At 31.3% G+C, this 18434-nt stretch overlaps 1 protein-coding gene across 4 annotated transcripts in view; it reads right to left on the reverse strand.

Annotated features, from left to right (window-relative positions):
- The window catches only part of ARK2N (arkadia (RNF111) N-terminal like PKA signaling regulator 2N), a 141756-nt gene that overhangs the window by 12279 nt on the left and 111043 nt on the right, over positions 1-18434 (reverse strand). For 2 of the 4 annotated variants that reach the window (XM_051969670.1, XM_051969672.1), the window contains exon 4: positions 8984-9166. The exons of 1 other annotated variant lie outside the window; for it this stretch is intronic. In XM_051969670.1, the coding sequence (XP_051825630.1) occupies positions 8984-9166 (183 nt within the window). Of the gene's footprint in view, positions 1-4197; positions 4890-8983; positions 9167-18434 lie in introns of those variants that run through there. One more of the 4 variants, XM_051969674.1, reaches the window with a different exon arrangement.

The following is an 18434-nucleotide window of genomic DNA, read 5'->3' on the forward strand; positions in this document are numbered from 1 at the left end:
TAAATATACCTGCTTTAACCAATTTACATATAACATGATTTTAAGGACTTTCATCATCTTGATGGTCTTCTTCTTATCAATGTCCTCCTTTATAAATAAAAAAATTGCAACTTTTTGCTTAGTATGACATTTTTTTTCTCCAAATTTCATTGCTTCAATCCTTTAGGAATCTTTTCAAAAGCTTCCTTCCAAAGGAAATTTCCTAATTCTTAACTAATGCAGATCATAGAATTTTAGGTCAATATCTTTAGAACTGAGGCTAAAGAAATCAAGTGGCTTGTCTATTACCATATAATGCAACAAGGCTTTTAAAAAAACTTGATACTTAAAAAAAAAAAAAATCATTAATCTGCACAGATTTGTCCCCCCATAAAGCCCTCCTTTGCAACAACTAGTTAAGCAAAACAAATCAACAAATTAAGCATACCTGAAAATGTATACCTTGTTCTATACTTCTAGTACATACAACCTCTCTATTTATTGAAAAGCAGGAACAATATTTTTTAAGGCTTCACAATTTTTCCTCCATCTAACTTCCCCATTGAATGATAAATGCTTTTCCTGCATTCTGCTATTCAGTCAAACTGGTCTTTTCTCTGTTCTTCACACAACATTTCATTTCCCAGCCTTTGCCCTGACTAATCCATCCCCAAAATATACTCCCTCCTCGACTCCACCTCTTAGTCTTCTTTTCCATCAAATAACAGAGTTCAAGCTTCTATATGAACCCTTCCTGATTTTCCTTGTTAGTAAGTACCCTTCTTAAAATACTCTGTATTCAACTACTTTGTTTTTATTTATTGTTTATATTTGTATTTTATTTAAATACTTTGTATTTATTTATTTTGTTATTATTTATTTTATTATTGTTTATATATTATAACTATTTGTTTTGTTATTTATACAATTTTTATTATTGTATTTATAGTTCTTGCAAAAGAAAAATACAAGAAAAGAATCTGACAATTCTTAGTGCTTTTACAACTGAATCTATTCATAGCAGGAAATGGTTATGAAAATTACTATTTGGTAGGATAATTTGGAGATTTAATTGGTCAATGATATTGTTAAACAGGGTCCTCTTTAATTTTCTTAACCTATTAAATGTTTACCTATTAAATACAGTTGTAAAAGTTAAATTATAATGATAGTGGCAAACCCAGCTTGAACACAAAAGAAACTAATATGCCATACTTTATCTATAACTGTGACTTTTTAAAGATATTTGAAAAACATTATAACCTTCTAAGGAAATAAGGAAGTTTTATATCTCCCTATGTTCATCCAGCATAAATGCATTAACCAGTAACACACACACACACACACACACATAAAAATTATTCATGCACTTATATCTTCTATTAAAAGTACAAACTCCTTAAGAGTAGGGATAGTTTCTTTCTCCACTGTGGTATTTCCAGTAGCTAACAGTACTTGGTCTTTTACAAATGCTTTCTGATGGCATGTCTACTATGTACAAGAAACTATGTGAGAGAAAAATGATACAAAAACAAACCTGATCCCTGTTCTCAAGAAGCTAATAATCTAACATAGGGGTTCTTAACATTTTTTATGTCATGAACCCCACTGACAATCTGGTGAAGTCTTTGGATATCTCAGAAAAATGTTTTTGAAAGCATAATACATAGGATTGCAAAGAGAACCAATTATATTAAAAGAAAGTTATTACTATTGTATTTTTAAAATACAAGTTTACAAACCCCAGGTTGAAAACTCATTCTAATAAGTAGCATATACCCAATTATAATGCAAAATAACATATAAATATCTGAGGAATTATCAAGGTGCTATAATATTTTTGATATGAGGAGTTGGACCTTAAAAAACAGGCAGGATTTCAATAGACAATAAAAGAGAAGACATTCCAAATGTAGGGAATGGTGTTAGCAAAGCAAAGTATCAGACATGGACAGCTTCATAGCACAAATAAACCGAGTCAAGAAAATTCATCTTCCCAAGTTCAAATCTGCCTCAGACTAGCTGTGTGACCCTGGGCAAGTCATATTAAGTGACCTTTTTTATTTGCCTCAGTTCTCCATCTGGAAAATGAGCTTGAGAAGGAAATGACAAATCACTCCAGTATCTTTGCCAAGAAACCCTAAAAGGGGTCATAAAGAGTGAGACACAGCTGAAATAACTGAACACAAGAGTGCCAGATGCATTTAGGAGACAGAAAACTAGTCCTGTGTATGATTGGAGTTTAGGACAATGATTTTAGGATTTAGAGCTAAAGAAGTCATAGGAAATAATGTAATCCCATCGTCTCATTTATATATGTGGAAACTGAAACCTAGAGAAATTAAGGTCACATAGTTAATTAAGTCACAAAATCAGGGTTCAAATCTAATTCCTTTGATTCCAGATCTAGTAGTCTTTTCATTATAGCACACTGTATATCAATGAGGGAGAAAAATCCACAAGGTTCATATTATGTATTAAAGAATTTGAATCCAAGTTCCCAAGTCCCCAAGTCCATCACACCTTCTACTTTATCAAGAAATATTTAAAATTGTGGGTTAAAATTGTTAAGACTTGACAATTGACTGGATGTGATGGGCCAATGAGTAAGAGGAATACAAAGACACTTTGAAGTTTTAGAAAAATTATGGTGACATTAAAGAAAATAGGAGAGAGGGAATTCAGGAAAAAGTTCCTAGGAAAAATTAATTTGAGTTCCATGCCTCTTAAACTTGACAGGACATCTGGGCATTGATAGCAGCTAACAGGCACTAAGAAATTCAACTCTGAAGTTTGGGAGAGTGGTAAAGGCACTTTAGATTTGGGAATCAGAACAGCAACAACAGCAACTTAGGTCACATTTATGCAAGCACTTAACACATAGAGTCTCATGTGTTTTTCATGACAATCTTTGGGAAATTTGTGCTATTATCATCCCAATTTGGGGAATAAGAAAACAGAAGCTCCTGGTGGTAGTGGTGATTGTTTAGTGGCGATAGTAATAGAAGTAGCAGCAGCAGCTAACATTTTGCATTTCATGGTTTTCAAAGTGCTTTAAAATTCTTGTCTCATTTTTTCCTCACAACCTTATTATTATCCCTATGTTAACAGATGAGGAAACTGAAGCAAAAAGAGATTAAGTGACTGGCCAGGGTCACATAGTAAGAGTCTGACTTAGAATTTGAACTCATCTTCCTGGTTCTATCCACTATGACACCTAGTTTGCTACTACAACATAAAATGACTTTCCCAGAGAAATGAAAGTTGCTGGCACTGCCAAATGATTCAATAACAGAAACAGATATGATTTTTTCAGCTGAACCAACACTAAGGATGTGTTTGTACATCAGCCTTCTCTTTCCTCTATACTTGCCAGCTGGCCCACTACAAGAGACCATCTGACTTGTCACTGTGTTGTCCAGAACCTGGACCTTGTCATTCGTCCTGTTGTCGGGAAGAAGGGAGGAAAGCAGGCACATTACAAAACACCATGGAATATAAAATTAAGATTAAAATGGTTTATTTTATCAATTGAAATTCAGGCTTGGAAAACCTTTAATATGACACAAAGGAAATTCTACTACTAATGTCAGGATCTTAAAGAGATTAAGATTCATACTTCAAAATACCATGAATCTTACAGCTTCACTGATAAAAGCATTTATTATTAACAGAATCCTAAGATTCGATTTGTCTACCGCTTTCTGAGAAGCACTGAGTAGCTTCCAGAAAGACCACTAAGCTACTGCCCTGAAAAACAACAAATAGGTTATAATGAACATGGACCCATTTGGCAACTCTTTCTCCTTGACTTGTTCTTACAAGAAAAGAATCTGACAATTCTTAGTGCTTTTACAACTGAATCTATTCATAGCAGGAAATGGTTATGGAAATTACTATTTGGTAGGATAATTTGGAGATTTAATTGGTCAATGATAGTGTTAAACAGGGTCCTCTTTAATTTTCTTAACCTATTAAATGTTTACCTATTAAATACAGTTGTAAAAGTTAAATTATAACGATAGTGGCAACTTGAACACAAAAGACTACTCTTTTTGGAAACTAATATGCCATACTTTATCTATAACTGTGACTTTAATGATATTTGAAAAATATTATAACCTTTTAAGGAAATTTTATATCTCCCTATGTTCATCCAGCATAAATGCATTAACCAGTAAGTGCAACCTTTACTGAAACATACCCACTAATTCAACCCACCAAAAAAAAAAAAAAATTTATGCCAGTATATAAAAATTGCACATCAAAACTGCCACATTTGGTTCAGTTAATTGAACTTTTACAACTCAATAAAAATGATAATGGAAAAAGCAGGACTCTGTTCTTTTGTGGTTAGCATTTTTTTTTTTATTTTTTAATCAAAGACAATCATCAACAAAATAAAATAAGGCAAATTGAACAAGTGCTCAGAGATAGAAATGTGAAAATACAAATTTTATGGCAAATGCTGGGGCCTTACAGACTAAAGTTATGAGCTAGTCTGCCACATTTCCAGCATTAAGGCAAGGAAGATGTGTTATATGATGATAAGGCAGCTGGGATCTGCTCCAGGCCTGTGGGATGCTGTTCTCCATAATGGGACATCAATCGTGTTCTTAAAGAGTCAGGGATATAGCCCCACTCCCATCTGCTTTCAGCTGTTTGGAGCCACAGCCTAGAGGTTCTTCCTTTCACTGAGACTCTCCTAATGTCATGTTACAAATTTAAGGACTTTCTATGCAAGCTCTAATCTCCTCTGGCCTCTTTACTGGCTCCCTCGTAGTTTCATGAGAGCCCATTGGCAAATCAGATGTCTAGAGCAAGCAGGGAAGTCAAAAACTCTAAAATGTTCTCTGAGACACTGCCAGTGATGATGGTAGTCTTCTCCAGCTCTGATGCAAGAATCAGGCCTGCAGAGAAAGAAGTGTAAATACCACAATTATCATATATTAAACTGTATAACAAATCAAAAGGCTATATTTAGCTATGGTGGCAGCTGGCTGTCTCTGTTTAGTGTCTCTGCACTGCCCATATACATCTTTGAAAAGACAATTTTCCTCATTTATATAGTTGTCAGAAAATTCTAAATTTTAGTCCACCCACAAGGGAGCTTTTCAACTCACATAAAGAAGTCAGGACAGACAGCTACTACAGAAAGAATACCATTAAAGAAGGGCAATTAGATTACATTGTGAAAATTATTTCTTCAAAAACAAAATGACAAATGTAAATATCTTGAGATTTTCAAGTTTACTAGGCAAGGACCAAACCTAATTTGCTAGATATCTTCTACATTCATTCTTTTTGGTTTCTTTAGACATCAAAATTAAGAAAGCAATGATGGTTTTTTTAATCCTGTAATAACCACTTTGCTTTATCATCATTTGGCCCAAAGCATTAAAAAGATTTAAGATGATATAATCATTTGGTTTTTTAGTAAGAATTCTTTAAGAGGGAAATTCCTATATACTAGGCAAATAATTCTAGATATAAAACATATTTTTCTTCTCATAACTAACTGCATTATTCAAAACATTCATGTCATATCCTTTGATTTAAATTTTTTTAAAAGCAAAATAATACCATTGTTATGCCTGAATCTATTAAACAATAACATCCAAAACATTTTAACTCACATATCAGAAAGATTATTTCTCAAAATCATGTCATATGCAGAAAGTAGGCAATCAACCTGAAAAATGTTTTGTGTTCCACTTTCATCTAAATTAAACAAAAATCCCCAAAATGAGGTTAATATAGCCTACTGATACTTCCCAAAAACATATTACAGAGAATTACTCTTCCTGATAATTAAAATCATCCACACTATTTTAAATATTAAGAATGTTATCAAAAATTAATGACTTGACTAAAACCATCCACATTGGAATTGATTTATATCATAGAACTAACTCTGGCCTAGAAATAAAAAAATCTAACGTTAAAATCTCTATTCTACTACTAAATGGCTGTGACCAGAGGGTAGCAAATCTTTGGGCCTTAATGTATTCATTTTTAAGACAAATACTTGTCTTTTATTTCCCTATACTAAAAATGTTGAGGGAATGAGAATATAAATAAATACACAAACACATACATACACACATGCAAAGTCTTGAATTCTTTTAAGAATGATTTCTGAATAAATTCAATTATCACAACAAAAAAGTGTATCATTCTCCAAGTCTATCCAGGCTTAAAAAAAATTCATTCAGAAAGATTTTCAGACAAATTAATGTATTTAACTAGAGAAATTAATCCCCAGGCACAATGAGGAATCTACCCCAGTGAATTCATTACTGTTTTTAGTAACAGCAACAAGCAAGAAAAAGGAAGCAAGTGGTAAATATAGTACCTGAAAGTTCCAATTCCTTTGATGACTAGTGGCTGGCCTGACTTCTACTTCATTTTCCTTAATTTGTGGATTTAGTTGTTCTGTCTTGGTTTCAGTGACGTCCACTTGGGTCCCAGAATATCAACTCTTTTATAAGAATGGGTAGGTTATTCTGACCTCACTGAGGTAATAACTATTTCAAATTTGCTCCAATTTTAGGATTACAGGTATGCAATCCAAGTTGAAAGGTTTAGCCTGAGATATATATACTTTTTTTAATTAAACTGAAATTTTAAAGAGTTTTTTTAAATAAAGGTTCACATTCGGCTATCTCATACAAGCAATTATTTGATCCCACCAAACCACCAGCTTTTTTAGATCCAGAATTACAAGGCAAATTAGGGACAAATACATAATGTAAGCATCTTTACATTATAGCACAAGAGATATAATACTTTCAAATTATTATGCTTTTTTCTGCTATTATAATTTGAGAACACTGATAAACTTGTACCTCAACAATGTACTATCAACAATGTTGGATAGGTACTATAACAATGAGAAAATTTTGGTCCTAAAATAGGGGGTTAAAGGAAGTGTGGACAAAGTTTGTTAAAATTGTTCATAAATGACCAAATTCTCTGACCTAATCTAAACTTTAAAAAGGAATTTATGTTGAATGAATGATCATTGCAAATATTTAAACTAAAAACAATCTGAAGCTATCATTTGGATGTTAAACACAAATGTTAAAATGTTTAGTTTTAGTACAGGTACATGAAAGCTTAAATTTGAGCTTAACTAAAAAGACTTAAGAGGAGAGAAATTATTAAATATTAGCAAGGAATTCCAGCTATATGAAATTCAAAATTAACAGTGGTGTTGGGTTTTTTTTTTAAAACTATTAAAAGTATTCACCACAGAATTCCTCTTAACTAACAGAGGAGGGAAAACTATATTAGGAACCACACACAATAAGAAATCATCCTTCAAATAACTGACCCAAATTAAATTAACAATTTTCATAACTGCATAAAGCAAAATATAAATAAACAAAATCCTGTGATTTATTCTCATACTTAAGATAAAGGCAACAATGTCAATTACTTATATTTATGCAATGCTTTAAATTCTTCAAAATGCTTTCTTATGTTACCTCAATGTTACAATATAATGAAGTTACATATTTATTACTAACCAGTCTACTGATGAATGCTGAAAAAAGTGAAGGTAACTTCCTTTAGGTTTCACAGTTCATTAGCCAAAGACTCAGTACTAACCTCCAGACTGCTAGTCCAATACTATTTTTAATACAACCTCATAGTAAATCTCAATTTAAGCATAAAAGAGAAATTTAGAAGAGAAAACATTTCCAAATAAATTTTTTAAGAAAAAAAAATCCCTACAACAATCTTCTTTTGACCTCCTTTTACAATTCCTAAAAATTTCAACAGTGGAAAATATTTGACACAAAAGAGATGGTGTTCTAAACATATAATTATAAATTCATTATTTGGAACAATGTATTTCCCACATAAACTATATTATAAATTATGACTGAGTTCCCAGGTTACCTATAAAAGCCTAGTTAGCTTATTCTTAAATAATGTGAATATATAATTTTAAAAATAGTAGAATTCAACAACAAATATGTATAAAGCATCAAGTATATGAAAGGCATTAAATATGACACTAGAAAGGGCGCCAAAGACAAAAATGACAAGAGTCCCTGCCCTTGAGCTTACATTCTCCAATACTGTTACATTAAGAACCTCTAGGCAAAATTGATTAACAAAGTTTTTTTGTCTTAAATTCTGGTGCTTGAGAAAATTCATGCTTACTTTTAACGAGAAGGTACATTGAGAATTTTGAAGAGAATCTAAAAGAGGATTTCTAGAAAAGCTATAGAATTTAATGACATAGCTTCTTAAGTCTATCTTCATTCAAACCTTAGGAATTTTGTCTCTTTGACATCCCTAGCAATATCTTTACATAACAACATTATCAAGTTATACAATTAGGATTTTCCCCCTCTTAATCCACAAATGAAAAAACGGAGAAAAAGATGGGAGGTGGGTGAGTTTATGGGAAGTGAGAGTGGAGGTGCTATTCTTCTGAGCTAGCTAGCCAAAAACTGGAAAAGAATAGCAGCAAAGAGTAAAGATGGAGATTATAAATATATATATATATATATATATATATATAATATAATATAATAAAATATATATATATGAGAGAGGCTACATGCAGATGAATCTGTGGGAGGTGAAAGTTGAAAGAATTGAGGTCTAGTTATGTGCACAGAACTCCAAATTAATAGAAAAGAGAGCTGCCTATAGCAAGTAACTCCTGGGCTTAAGAAACAATTGTCTCAGAATAGTTGACGTGGAGTTAGTGTTCATAATTTGAGGATAAATGGCTTATCCCACATCACATAAAGGATAAGTGAAGGAGTCAGATAATTTGCTGCCATCACATTATTCTGGTAGAATTCCCAACTGCCTTCACAAATCTGACACAATACTATATCCTGGACAAACATTTCCAGTTAATATAAAACGCATCTTATCTGACCCATTCTGTTCTACAGGCAGGCTACAACTAAAAGGAAAATTACTGCCAGGACACATGCATGTTATGGCATCAGAGAAGTGGTTAAAGTTGACCAACCTGCCTCAGCATTCAGTTCCTCTAGAAGCCCGCTGGTCCTCCAGGTAGCTCCTGTGTCCTGGCTTCCTATAGAATTACTGTGTTCTTGAACTACTGCAGCCGCCAATAAATTGTCCACATTTACCACTTCTGGGTCAGAGTTGGTGTCAGATATATCATAATGAGCTACAACTGAAGGTCCATCTGGGAAAGAAAGAAAATGTATACTGTATCTATATATGGGGAGAAAAATATTCCTGGAAAAAAAAAAAACCAAAAGAGCTCTCTAAATGTCAGATTCCTTTTACTATCTTATTGTATTTGTAGCAGAAGAGTTGTCCTTTACAGAACTAAAATTTAAATAGAATGTGATACAGGAGAGATATCCTAAGTTTACAAAGGTACATAATTTCAGAACAAGAAATAGCATTTACTCAAAGAAAAAAAGACATAATTGTACTAAACAACATTATATTAAATTCTTTCCACAATCCTAAAGAAAAAAAGTTTAAGAGTAAGAAGAATGATTCTATTCTGTAGAAGATGAATGTGAAAGTTTGTGGAGATTTTTAAAAGCATAAAGTTGATATAAAGCATTAACTGAAATTAACTTTCAACAGATTACACTAGTCAAAAGTTTAGCTTAGCAAGAAAAACAAGGAAATCTTCCTTACTTAATATTCATGGGGCATGTACAATGAAGTTTGAAATGTATGAAATCCCAGAAGCTTCTAAAACAAGATGAACAAATACAACACAAGCAATTCAGGACTGACTTATCTATTCCAAGCAATACACTGTGACAACAGGATGTTTATAACATCTAAAATATAAATCTATTTTCAAAATCAATAAATCTACAAAATCCATTATCAGGATTTTGTTTTGAAATGTTTATAATGGAGACTATATCGTGCAAATTTTTTTTCTCTTTACTCAAAAGACAATTTATATTTTTCAGACAAATAATGAATAATTTGTGAAATTAGGGAAAGCAGCAAAAAAGAAATCAAATTAAAAGATTTTCAGATTTTTCATTCTGACATTCCTGAAGAAGATTACTGAGGTACATTCTAAAGTGAGTATACTCATTCTAAAGCAAAACTTCTTAAAGTGTGGGGCACAAGCCCACATGGGATCTCCTAACTGAGATATATATAATGATTTATTATCAGTAAGTGTTTGATTTGTATCTCTATTTTATATATCTATATACCTGGGGTCACATAAAAAAATTCTCAAGAGAAAAGGGGTCACAAATGAAAAAATGTTTAAGAAGTCCTGCTCTAAATGATATAGAGTATAGAATAACTCACCCTTCATGCTGATTGGCTGCATGCTAAAAAAGAAAAATAAAAATCGCTACTTTTAAGTCCTCTCAACAACAATGCCTAAACTAAAAATTTTCCTTAAAATAATAAGAAAAAATTAGATAATGAATTTAAGAGTTTGAAGTGGCTTCAGAGGTCACTTTATCAAATCTCTTCCTGCAGATAAGGTTCTTAGGTTGAGACATTAACATTAAGAGGTCTGTCCCAGGTCACACATTAAGTAACAGAACCCATATTTGAATCCAGGTTCCTCTGACTCAAAAAGCAATGCTTTTTCCATTGTACTATCTTGCTTCTAATTGTATAAAATCCTATAAATCTAAATCCCATGAGATTTAGGGTAAAGCAGGCATAAAAAGAATGCCATTTGTTACTAAAGGCAATATACAGCAAGTCTAAGAATTTCTCCATAAAAGATATTTTTCTGTCATCCTACAAATGGATATTGTAACAAACACTGACTTTTCAAAAAGAAATAAAGCCTCAGCTAATTACAGTAAAATATGACTCAAAAAGAAATTATCATTTAAAGATCAATATCCCATTTTAAAAATGAATTGCCATTGAAGGAAAAAGAAACAATGCTTTTTGTGCTCTTTGTTTCTCCAACTTACCCACAGATCAATGAAATATGTTACAAACTTTAAAAAAAAAATTTAAACCCAATATAAAAGTAAATACATAATTAGATGCCAGCATATAAAGTGTAAACATGCCACAATATGAAATTCTGACGATTATGCTTAAAATAAATTTCTGATGATTTAATAAGAAAATTCATCTTCACTCCCCAAAATGAAGGAGAATAATTTGAGCAGAGACCTTTTAATTAAATAGTTGAGGATATCCCATGATTTATTGAAGGGCATGATGCACATTAGTCTAAATTAAAAAGACTGGATCATGATAATTTTTTAAAGAAAATAAAAGAACACTTTGATATTTTCCATAATTTTATCGTCAGAGTTCAAAGTGATAGATATGTATATACATGGATATATATACACACACACCATACATATATATCAACATGTGTGATCTTAAAAAAAAAAAAAACACACTTCAGTGCAGAAGATACGAGGGTCAAGTACAATATTGACTATTTGACAACATTTTTTTTTTAAGAATTCATTTTAAGTTAAAATATTTAGTTCCTTCAATGAACTTTTTTAGTGAATTAAATTTTTAACCATTTAAAACCATTAATCACTGAGAAAAAAACTCATCAAAATTTAGAGCTAGAAATTTCAATTAGGTCTAAACAAAAAGTCATTATCAACTCAAAATGTACTTTAATTAAAATTATTTTATTATGTAATTGGGAGAAAATATATTAAAAAAGTAATTATCAGTCAAAGTCAAAATTGTACCACTCCTACATGTATAATCATGCAAAATATATAATAAATGTATATACATGCAGAGTGATATTTCTTATCACCTACCCATGGAAATAACTTGTGTGAAAGTCTTCTTCGGTAGCAAATACAAGCATAAACTTGTTATCTGTAGCTCCACTCTTGTATCTTCCACACTTCCAAACAGCACACCTTATAACTTAGCTTAAATTTAGTATATATCATAAACAAAAACAGCAACATTTTTTTCATATTTCTGCATTCCATGACAGTATTAAATTTGATCACTAACCACATTTTTAATTTTCAGAAAGTTCAAAAACAATGTGATCAATAATTTGTAATCTTCTAATAAAGGAAATGGCTTTTCAACATTCTCTGTCAAGTATGAATTTTAAATTCATGGTCTTTGTGTTCTATGGACAAAGTAAACTTTATTGTCAAGGAATCTTAGCTTCATCACATTAAATCATTCATATTAAAGTATAAATATCTAATAAAGTAATTTGTTTTCATAAAGGACATTTCCCCCTGAAAAATGATTCTGAGACTACATTGGGGTTAAAGCAGTTTTAACTTGAGAGATTTATGCTGTCCGCTTGAACCTAAGCATGTAACTACATTAAATAATGAACAGATAATCTCTGTCCTATCATTTGATTACCTCTCTAAATAAGCTGTATGTGTATGTAGGTTTGGGATAGGTGCAGGGATGGGGGAGAGAAAGGAAGATCAGGTTATCGCTGAAGAGGGAAAAGATGAGATTTTTTTCATGAGATTGTCAACAAAGAAATATTCAAGGGAAAATTCACTAAGATTTACTTGTCACTCTATGAAATCAATGATATATCTATTCTATCTCAATCTCTCATATTTTGAATTTTAGTTTCTGTTGTTACTTTGATTTTTTTTTAAAGCAGGTTTTTCCCCCTTATGTCCATTATCTATAAATTATTTTCAGTGAAGAAATGACCATCAACAAGATTATTGTTAAGAGAGGGAATGTTAAGTTTATCCAATTTCCTTGTTTCGTTTGTTCTTTGTTAGAGGACTTTTAGATATTTCCCTACTGTTAATTATTCTTTATCAAAGAGAAAAAGGAAATAAAATAATTTTTATTCATTGACTTTTTTAAATAGCAATTAAAAAAAAAAAGCTGCTTGGAACAAAGGATGCCTAATTTTTCTGATAGCCTAAGGCCTGAGGATTATCTATATACTTCTTTTTCTTTTTTTTTTCTTTTTTTTTTTTTTTTGGGGGGGGGGGGGGGGCTGAGACAATTGGGGTTAAGTAACTTGCCCAGGGTCACACAGCTAGGAAGTGTTGTGTCTGAGGCCACATTTGAACTCAGGTCCTCCTGACTTCAGGGCTGGTGCTCTATCCACTGGGCCACCTAGCTGCCCTTATTATCTATATATTTCAATCATCTATTAGCATGGGAAATAGAATTGTTAAGTGATTTCTCATCAAGTATTTTAATTCCTATAATTTTCCATCTTCATTTCCCCTATGAAATCACCAAAAACTTTGATTCTCATCCTTTTGTATCTTAATATTAGCACCTATTTTATTTTTTCTCTCAATTTTGAGTTTTCACTGATCTAACAGTATTCTTTCATAAGTTATTCTTAATAATAAAATATTTCCAAAATGTTCTTTCATATAAGCTTTTCTAATATCACAGACTTTACTCTTTTCCAATTATTGGCTTTCTTCTACAACATTCTTTTGACAGGATTTAATCAGTTAATTTTACATTCAGTCAGATCGGCCTATCCTTCATAAGGACATGAAAACCAGCTTGAATAAAGCAGAACAGAAATAAGAGCCTATTATCAATTTACTTTTACTAAGATATTCAATTCTTGAATAAAACATTGGTTGTCAACTCTTTATTTATCTTTTTATCTTCCTAATCAATGAGAATGGTCTTTAGATTAAAGATTAAGTGAAATTGCAAAAGAATATATATCAGCTTTGATTTTAAAAAGATAAATAGAATAAGCTGCTTCCCCAGGTAATGAATTCTCAATCACTGGAGGAGAGTCTTCAAGTAGAGACTGAATTAATCTCTTGTCAGAAATATTGTTAAGTAAATTTCTACTATATATCTAATAGGTTAGATTAGATGACCTGAGGTCCTACAAACTCTGAGTTTATGGGTATGCTACTTGAGAAAAGGGAACAAAGATTTAAGAAGGAATTAAGACCCAAAATAAATTCAAAGACTGCAGAAGTAATGCTCAATATGTTCAAGTCACCTGGCCTAATCAACTAGGACCATAAGGTATAGAAAAGCCTCACTGATGTGAATACTACCTGTGAATTGTAGAGAAGAAAGGAGGCGATTTAGGATTAGAGTAAGAAAAGCATCCTAATTTTCAAAGACAAAGAAAGCTGATTCTACAAAGTATATCAGCAAGCAAAAACAGTGATTTTTGAAAAAATTCTAGAAAGAGTTATTTTAAAGGGGGTGATTCACGAACAGTCATTAAAAGATGATTACTAAAAGTCAAAATATTAAGGATGTAATAAAAAAAAAAAAATCTTGGTTTTGGTTTTTCCCCTGACATAGCTAATAAACTAGTAAATCAAATGCAAAGACAATGCTTACCTGAGTTTCAACAAGGACAATTCTATCATTATATCATTATGGATAAGATAGAGGTAAGTAGATGAAATAATAGTATAGCTAGATATATTCAAAACTGGCTGAATGACTAAATCCAGAGTGTTGATTAAAAGACATTAACCCAGAAGGAACTCTCTACTAGAGATTCATAGGGCTCTCTCTACTTGCTCTTGTTTCTGTTCAATAATTTTATCAATGAGTTGGAGGAAGGTTTAGATCAAATTTATGAATTCTGGAATGTTGAAAAGAATGGCCAATGGAACGGATAATAAGATTGAGATCCAAAAACATCACAACAAACTGTAACAACAGTCTAGAACTACTAAGATGAAATATAACAAAGATGAATGTAAAAGTCTTATATTTGGGTTAAAAAATTAGCACAATAACAGAATGGGAAAAGTATGGCTAAACATTTGTGTTAATAAAGACCTGAGATTCTGGACAATTTCAAGAACATCAGTTAAAAAGAAAATCAACAACAAAAATGAAATCTTAGGCCACAACAATAGAAAAGAAGTAACCAAAAGAGGAAGAAGGCAATTGTAATATCGTATGATGTACTCTAGTAAGACCATCTTTGAATATGCTTGATTCTTTTTTTTTAGTAAAAAAATTATTTAATAAGTCAAAATTGTCCCTTAAAAATTTGATTAGGATGATGAAGGGAATTAAAATTGGGCTATATTATCAAAATTGCAACATGACAATCAACTAAAGGAACTGGAAAGTGATTGGAAAGGAGAAACCAATCAATAAACATTAAGCATCTACTATGTACCAGGTACTGTATTTAAAAGGCGGGGGGTAGAGGGGGGGGGCACAAAAAGAGGCAAAAGGCAGAAACATAATCTGCATTCAAATATCTAATGAATTATCATGCAATAGTGGAATACAAGGCCAGAAGTCACATAGGACCACCATAGAGAAGGGAAATTTTGTACCAACATGAAAGGTTTCCTAATAATTAGAAATTTATACTGCTGTAGTTGCTACCCTTATTTTAGATTCTCACCTCAAAATTCCACGTTGCCTCACTCCTCATATACTTTCCGAAGTCACAAATTCTCCCACCTAAACCACAGCAACTAACCATAATCAACTAAAAGCAGGTGCAAGACTCTTCACTATTCTTCATTCACACTATTAAGTGTGGCAGGTCAGCAGGTTAAGGACATGAGTTCCTGACATATCGATACATGTGGTTATTACTGTCTATATTATAATTTAATAAAGAATCCAGTATAGGTGATTATTTCTTCTGCTTCTGCTTCTCCTTCTTTTTGTTCTGCTGCTGCTACTTCTTGCTGCTGCTTCTTCCAGATATATAATTGGTTCAACAGATTTTTTTTTTCCATTTAATATTTGCTGAGATTTTTGTATTTGCTATAACTCAGTATTATACACAAGACATTGTTGGAGGGCACAAAGAAGATCAAGCCATATTTCTTTCTCAAAACTTACTATGAGGAAATGGTTTTTGGAGTGTCAAATATACTAAATATACTTTTGGAACACAGATTGTTTATAAATTATTAATATCTGAAAACTGTCATTATAATTTTACTTTTACAAAAGGGATAAAATTTGGTAATAATATTTATCACTATATACCAAAATATCAATTTACATAGGTCAAATTTTAAGTTTAGAAAACAAGAACTGGCATCAGAAGGAAAATGCATGTTTTTCTTTTCTATAAATGTCATTACTGTCAAGAAAGAAAAAAGTGAAGATAAAGGCCAATTTGGGAATAACTGAATGATTTTTTAAAAGAAGAATTATACTAAACATGAGATCTTAAGGAGATGGAATAATATCAACTGAAGTCAATTAAACAAAAAAAGCCCAAGTCTACCATATACAGCAAAATAAACTTCTATGACAGATTTTGAAAATGCACACAAAATCTGATGTGTATTTATTTTCTCAGAATTGCACCACAAAACTATTTTAGTAAAAAGTTAATAAACTATTATATGAACAGATATAAAGACAAGACTAGAGAAAAATGAAAGATAGCAAAATAATAGCTGGCTCCCCTAAACAATAGTAACATTGACAGTAATATAGATGACATGGGGATTGAAATAAATCAATGTTCAATTTATTTTTCTTCTTCACTAACCTTTTACTTGGAAGTGATATAAACTTCTGTCAATTAAAGCCACTATAGGAATGAAAGGTTCTAAAGCAGGCATAGCTCTTCAGCAATTTGTCACAATGACAAATTGGATCTACCAGTGAAATAATTACCTAGAAAGAAGATTTTTTTAAACTGTTTTTACAGTTTTAAAGACTCATAGAACAATTTTAAATAAGTAAGAAAATACTGATAACTTTCAAGGTACTCTGAGTGAAAGAAGAAGCTGTAATTTTAATCCACTACTAATCAAGAAGTGATGAAAGGAAAAAAGTAGAGAACTAAGTTTGATTTTCAAAAGAGGTGAGAGCATAACATAAAAGGTACCAGCAGATTCTAAAGTACTCTACTTATTTTGAAAGTCATATTTAAGTATTCAAGAGAATCTATCCTTAAATTGGATTTATACCTTGAAAAACTCATTCTTTTTAAAACACATCCTGCTATTCCTGGAACAGAGAAGCTATTGAAGGAGGGAGTAGAAGACAAGGAAAGCTAGCAAAGGAAACTACATAGATGAAACAACTGACCAAAAAAGGTCGTAGAACTAGCTTAGAACCGTCACGCAGTATATTATGCCATAAATTTATGTTTGTTAAAGTGCTTCTATTCACCTTATGCTAATTTAGATTTTACTCATCATAATTTTCCAGTTCCTCCTAAAAAAAGCTTGCTACATTATGATTCACTTTTTTTTATTTTGGCATTTGCCAAATAATTTTATTTCATATAGCCTGTCTATGGTCAATCTACATTGAATGAAGGAAAAAAGTAATCCCTGCTTTCTTACAATATTTCTAATTCATTTGTTCCTTCATTATTGTCAGGTAGTGGAGTCAAAGACAGCTTCTATCATTTAAGGCAAAAGTAAATGTCCTTGTATAACTTATTTTGTATTTAATTTATACTTTAACATATTTAACATGTATTGGTCAACCTGCCATCTGGGGGAGGAGGGGAAAAACTGGAACAAAAGGTTTGGCAATTGTCAATGCTATAAAATTACCCATGCATATAACTTCTAAATAAAAAGCTATAATAAAATAAAGTAAATGTCTTTTTAAACTGCATTAAGTAGCACAACTCTATGAGTTTTCAAAACATGCATTACTACTAAGAAAGTTCGTTATTCAAGAATTGAATTAAAACCTATTACATAAAATACAATTTTATATTTAATTCACTTCACAACTCAAACACACAAGTCTTTTAAAGCTGAATATATATTAGCTATTTCCATGGGAATGAACTAAAATATAGAATATATTGCCCATTCTATAAATGTAGTAACAAGAATCATTTAATCACATTTTATATTTATTTAACTCTAGATTACAGTAGTTACAATTCAAATGTACAAGGTTAGTTTGGCAAATAATACATACTGAAAATACAGTAAGAAGAATTTTAATAATCCTGTAACATTCTCCTTAAAACATTAAAAATGAACTTCATTATTAGAGAAAACACTCCTAATAGTTCCTCCATTTTATATACATCTGTTTTATGCTATAGTAACATTGCATTTAAATATCTTTCAGGTTTGATTTACGTTTCCCATCACCATTAATTTTTCTGAATTGGGGAATATTCAAAGAAAAGCCAAGAAAGGGAAATATGTTCATAAATTCTAGATTAGATTAAGTCTAATTTGCCTTATAATATTTATTTCAAAGACAATCTTCTCAGTTGCTTTTAAAGGAGATTGGAATACATTTTCAACAGAAATTCCTCTATGTATCATTTCTGAAATACAAATTATATCACAATTTAAACTGCCTGCCAGGGATATTGATCCACATACAAAGTGTCCCAAAAGTCATAGTGCAATTTTAAGCTTTAATAGCTATGTATACATATAGTTTGGTGGCTTAGTGATTAGAATGCCACACTTGGAATAGCGAAGACCTGAGTTCAAATCCAGCCTTATTTGATACTTTCTAGTCATGTGACTCTGGGCACTTAACCCTATTTGCCTAAGTTTTCTCATCCATAAAACAAGTTGGAC

This window comes from Antechinus flavipes, chromosome 1, assembly GCF_016432865.1.
Source record: "Antechinus flavipes isolate AdamAnt ecotype Samford, QLD, Australia chromosome 1, AdamAnt_v2, whole genome shotgun sequence".
NCBI lineage: Eukaryota > Metazoa > Chordata > Mammalia > Dasyuromorphia > Dasyuridae > Antechinus > Antechinus flavipes.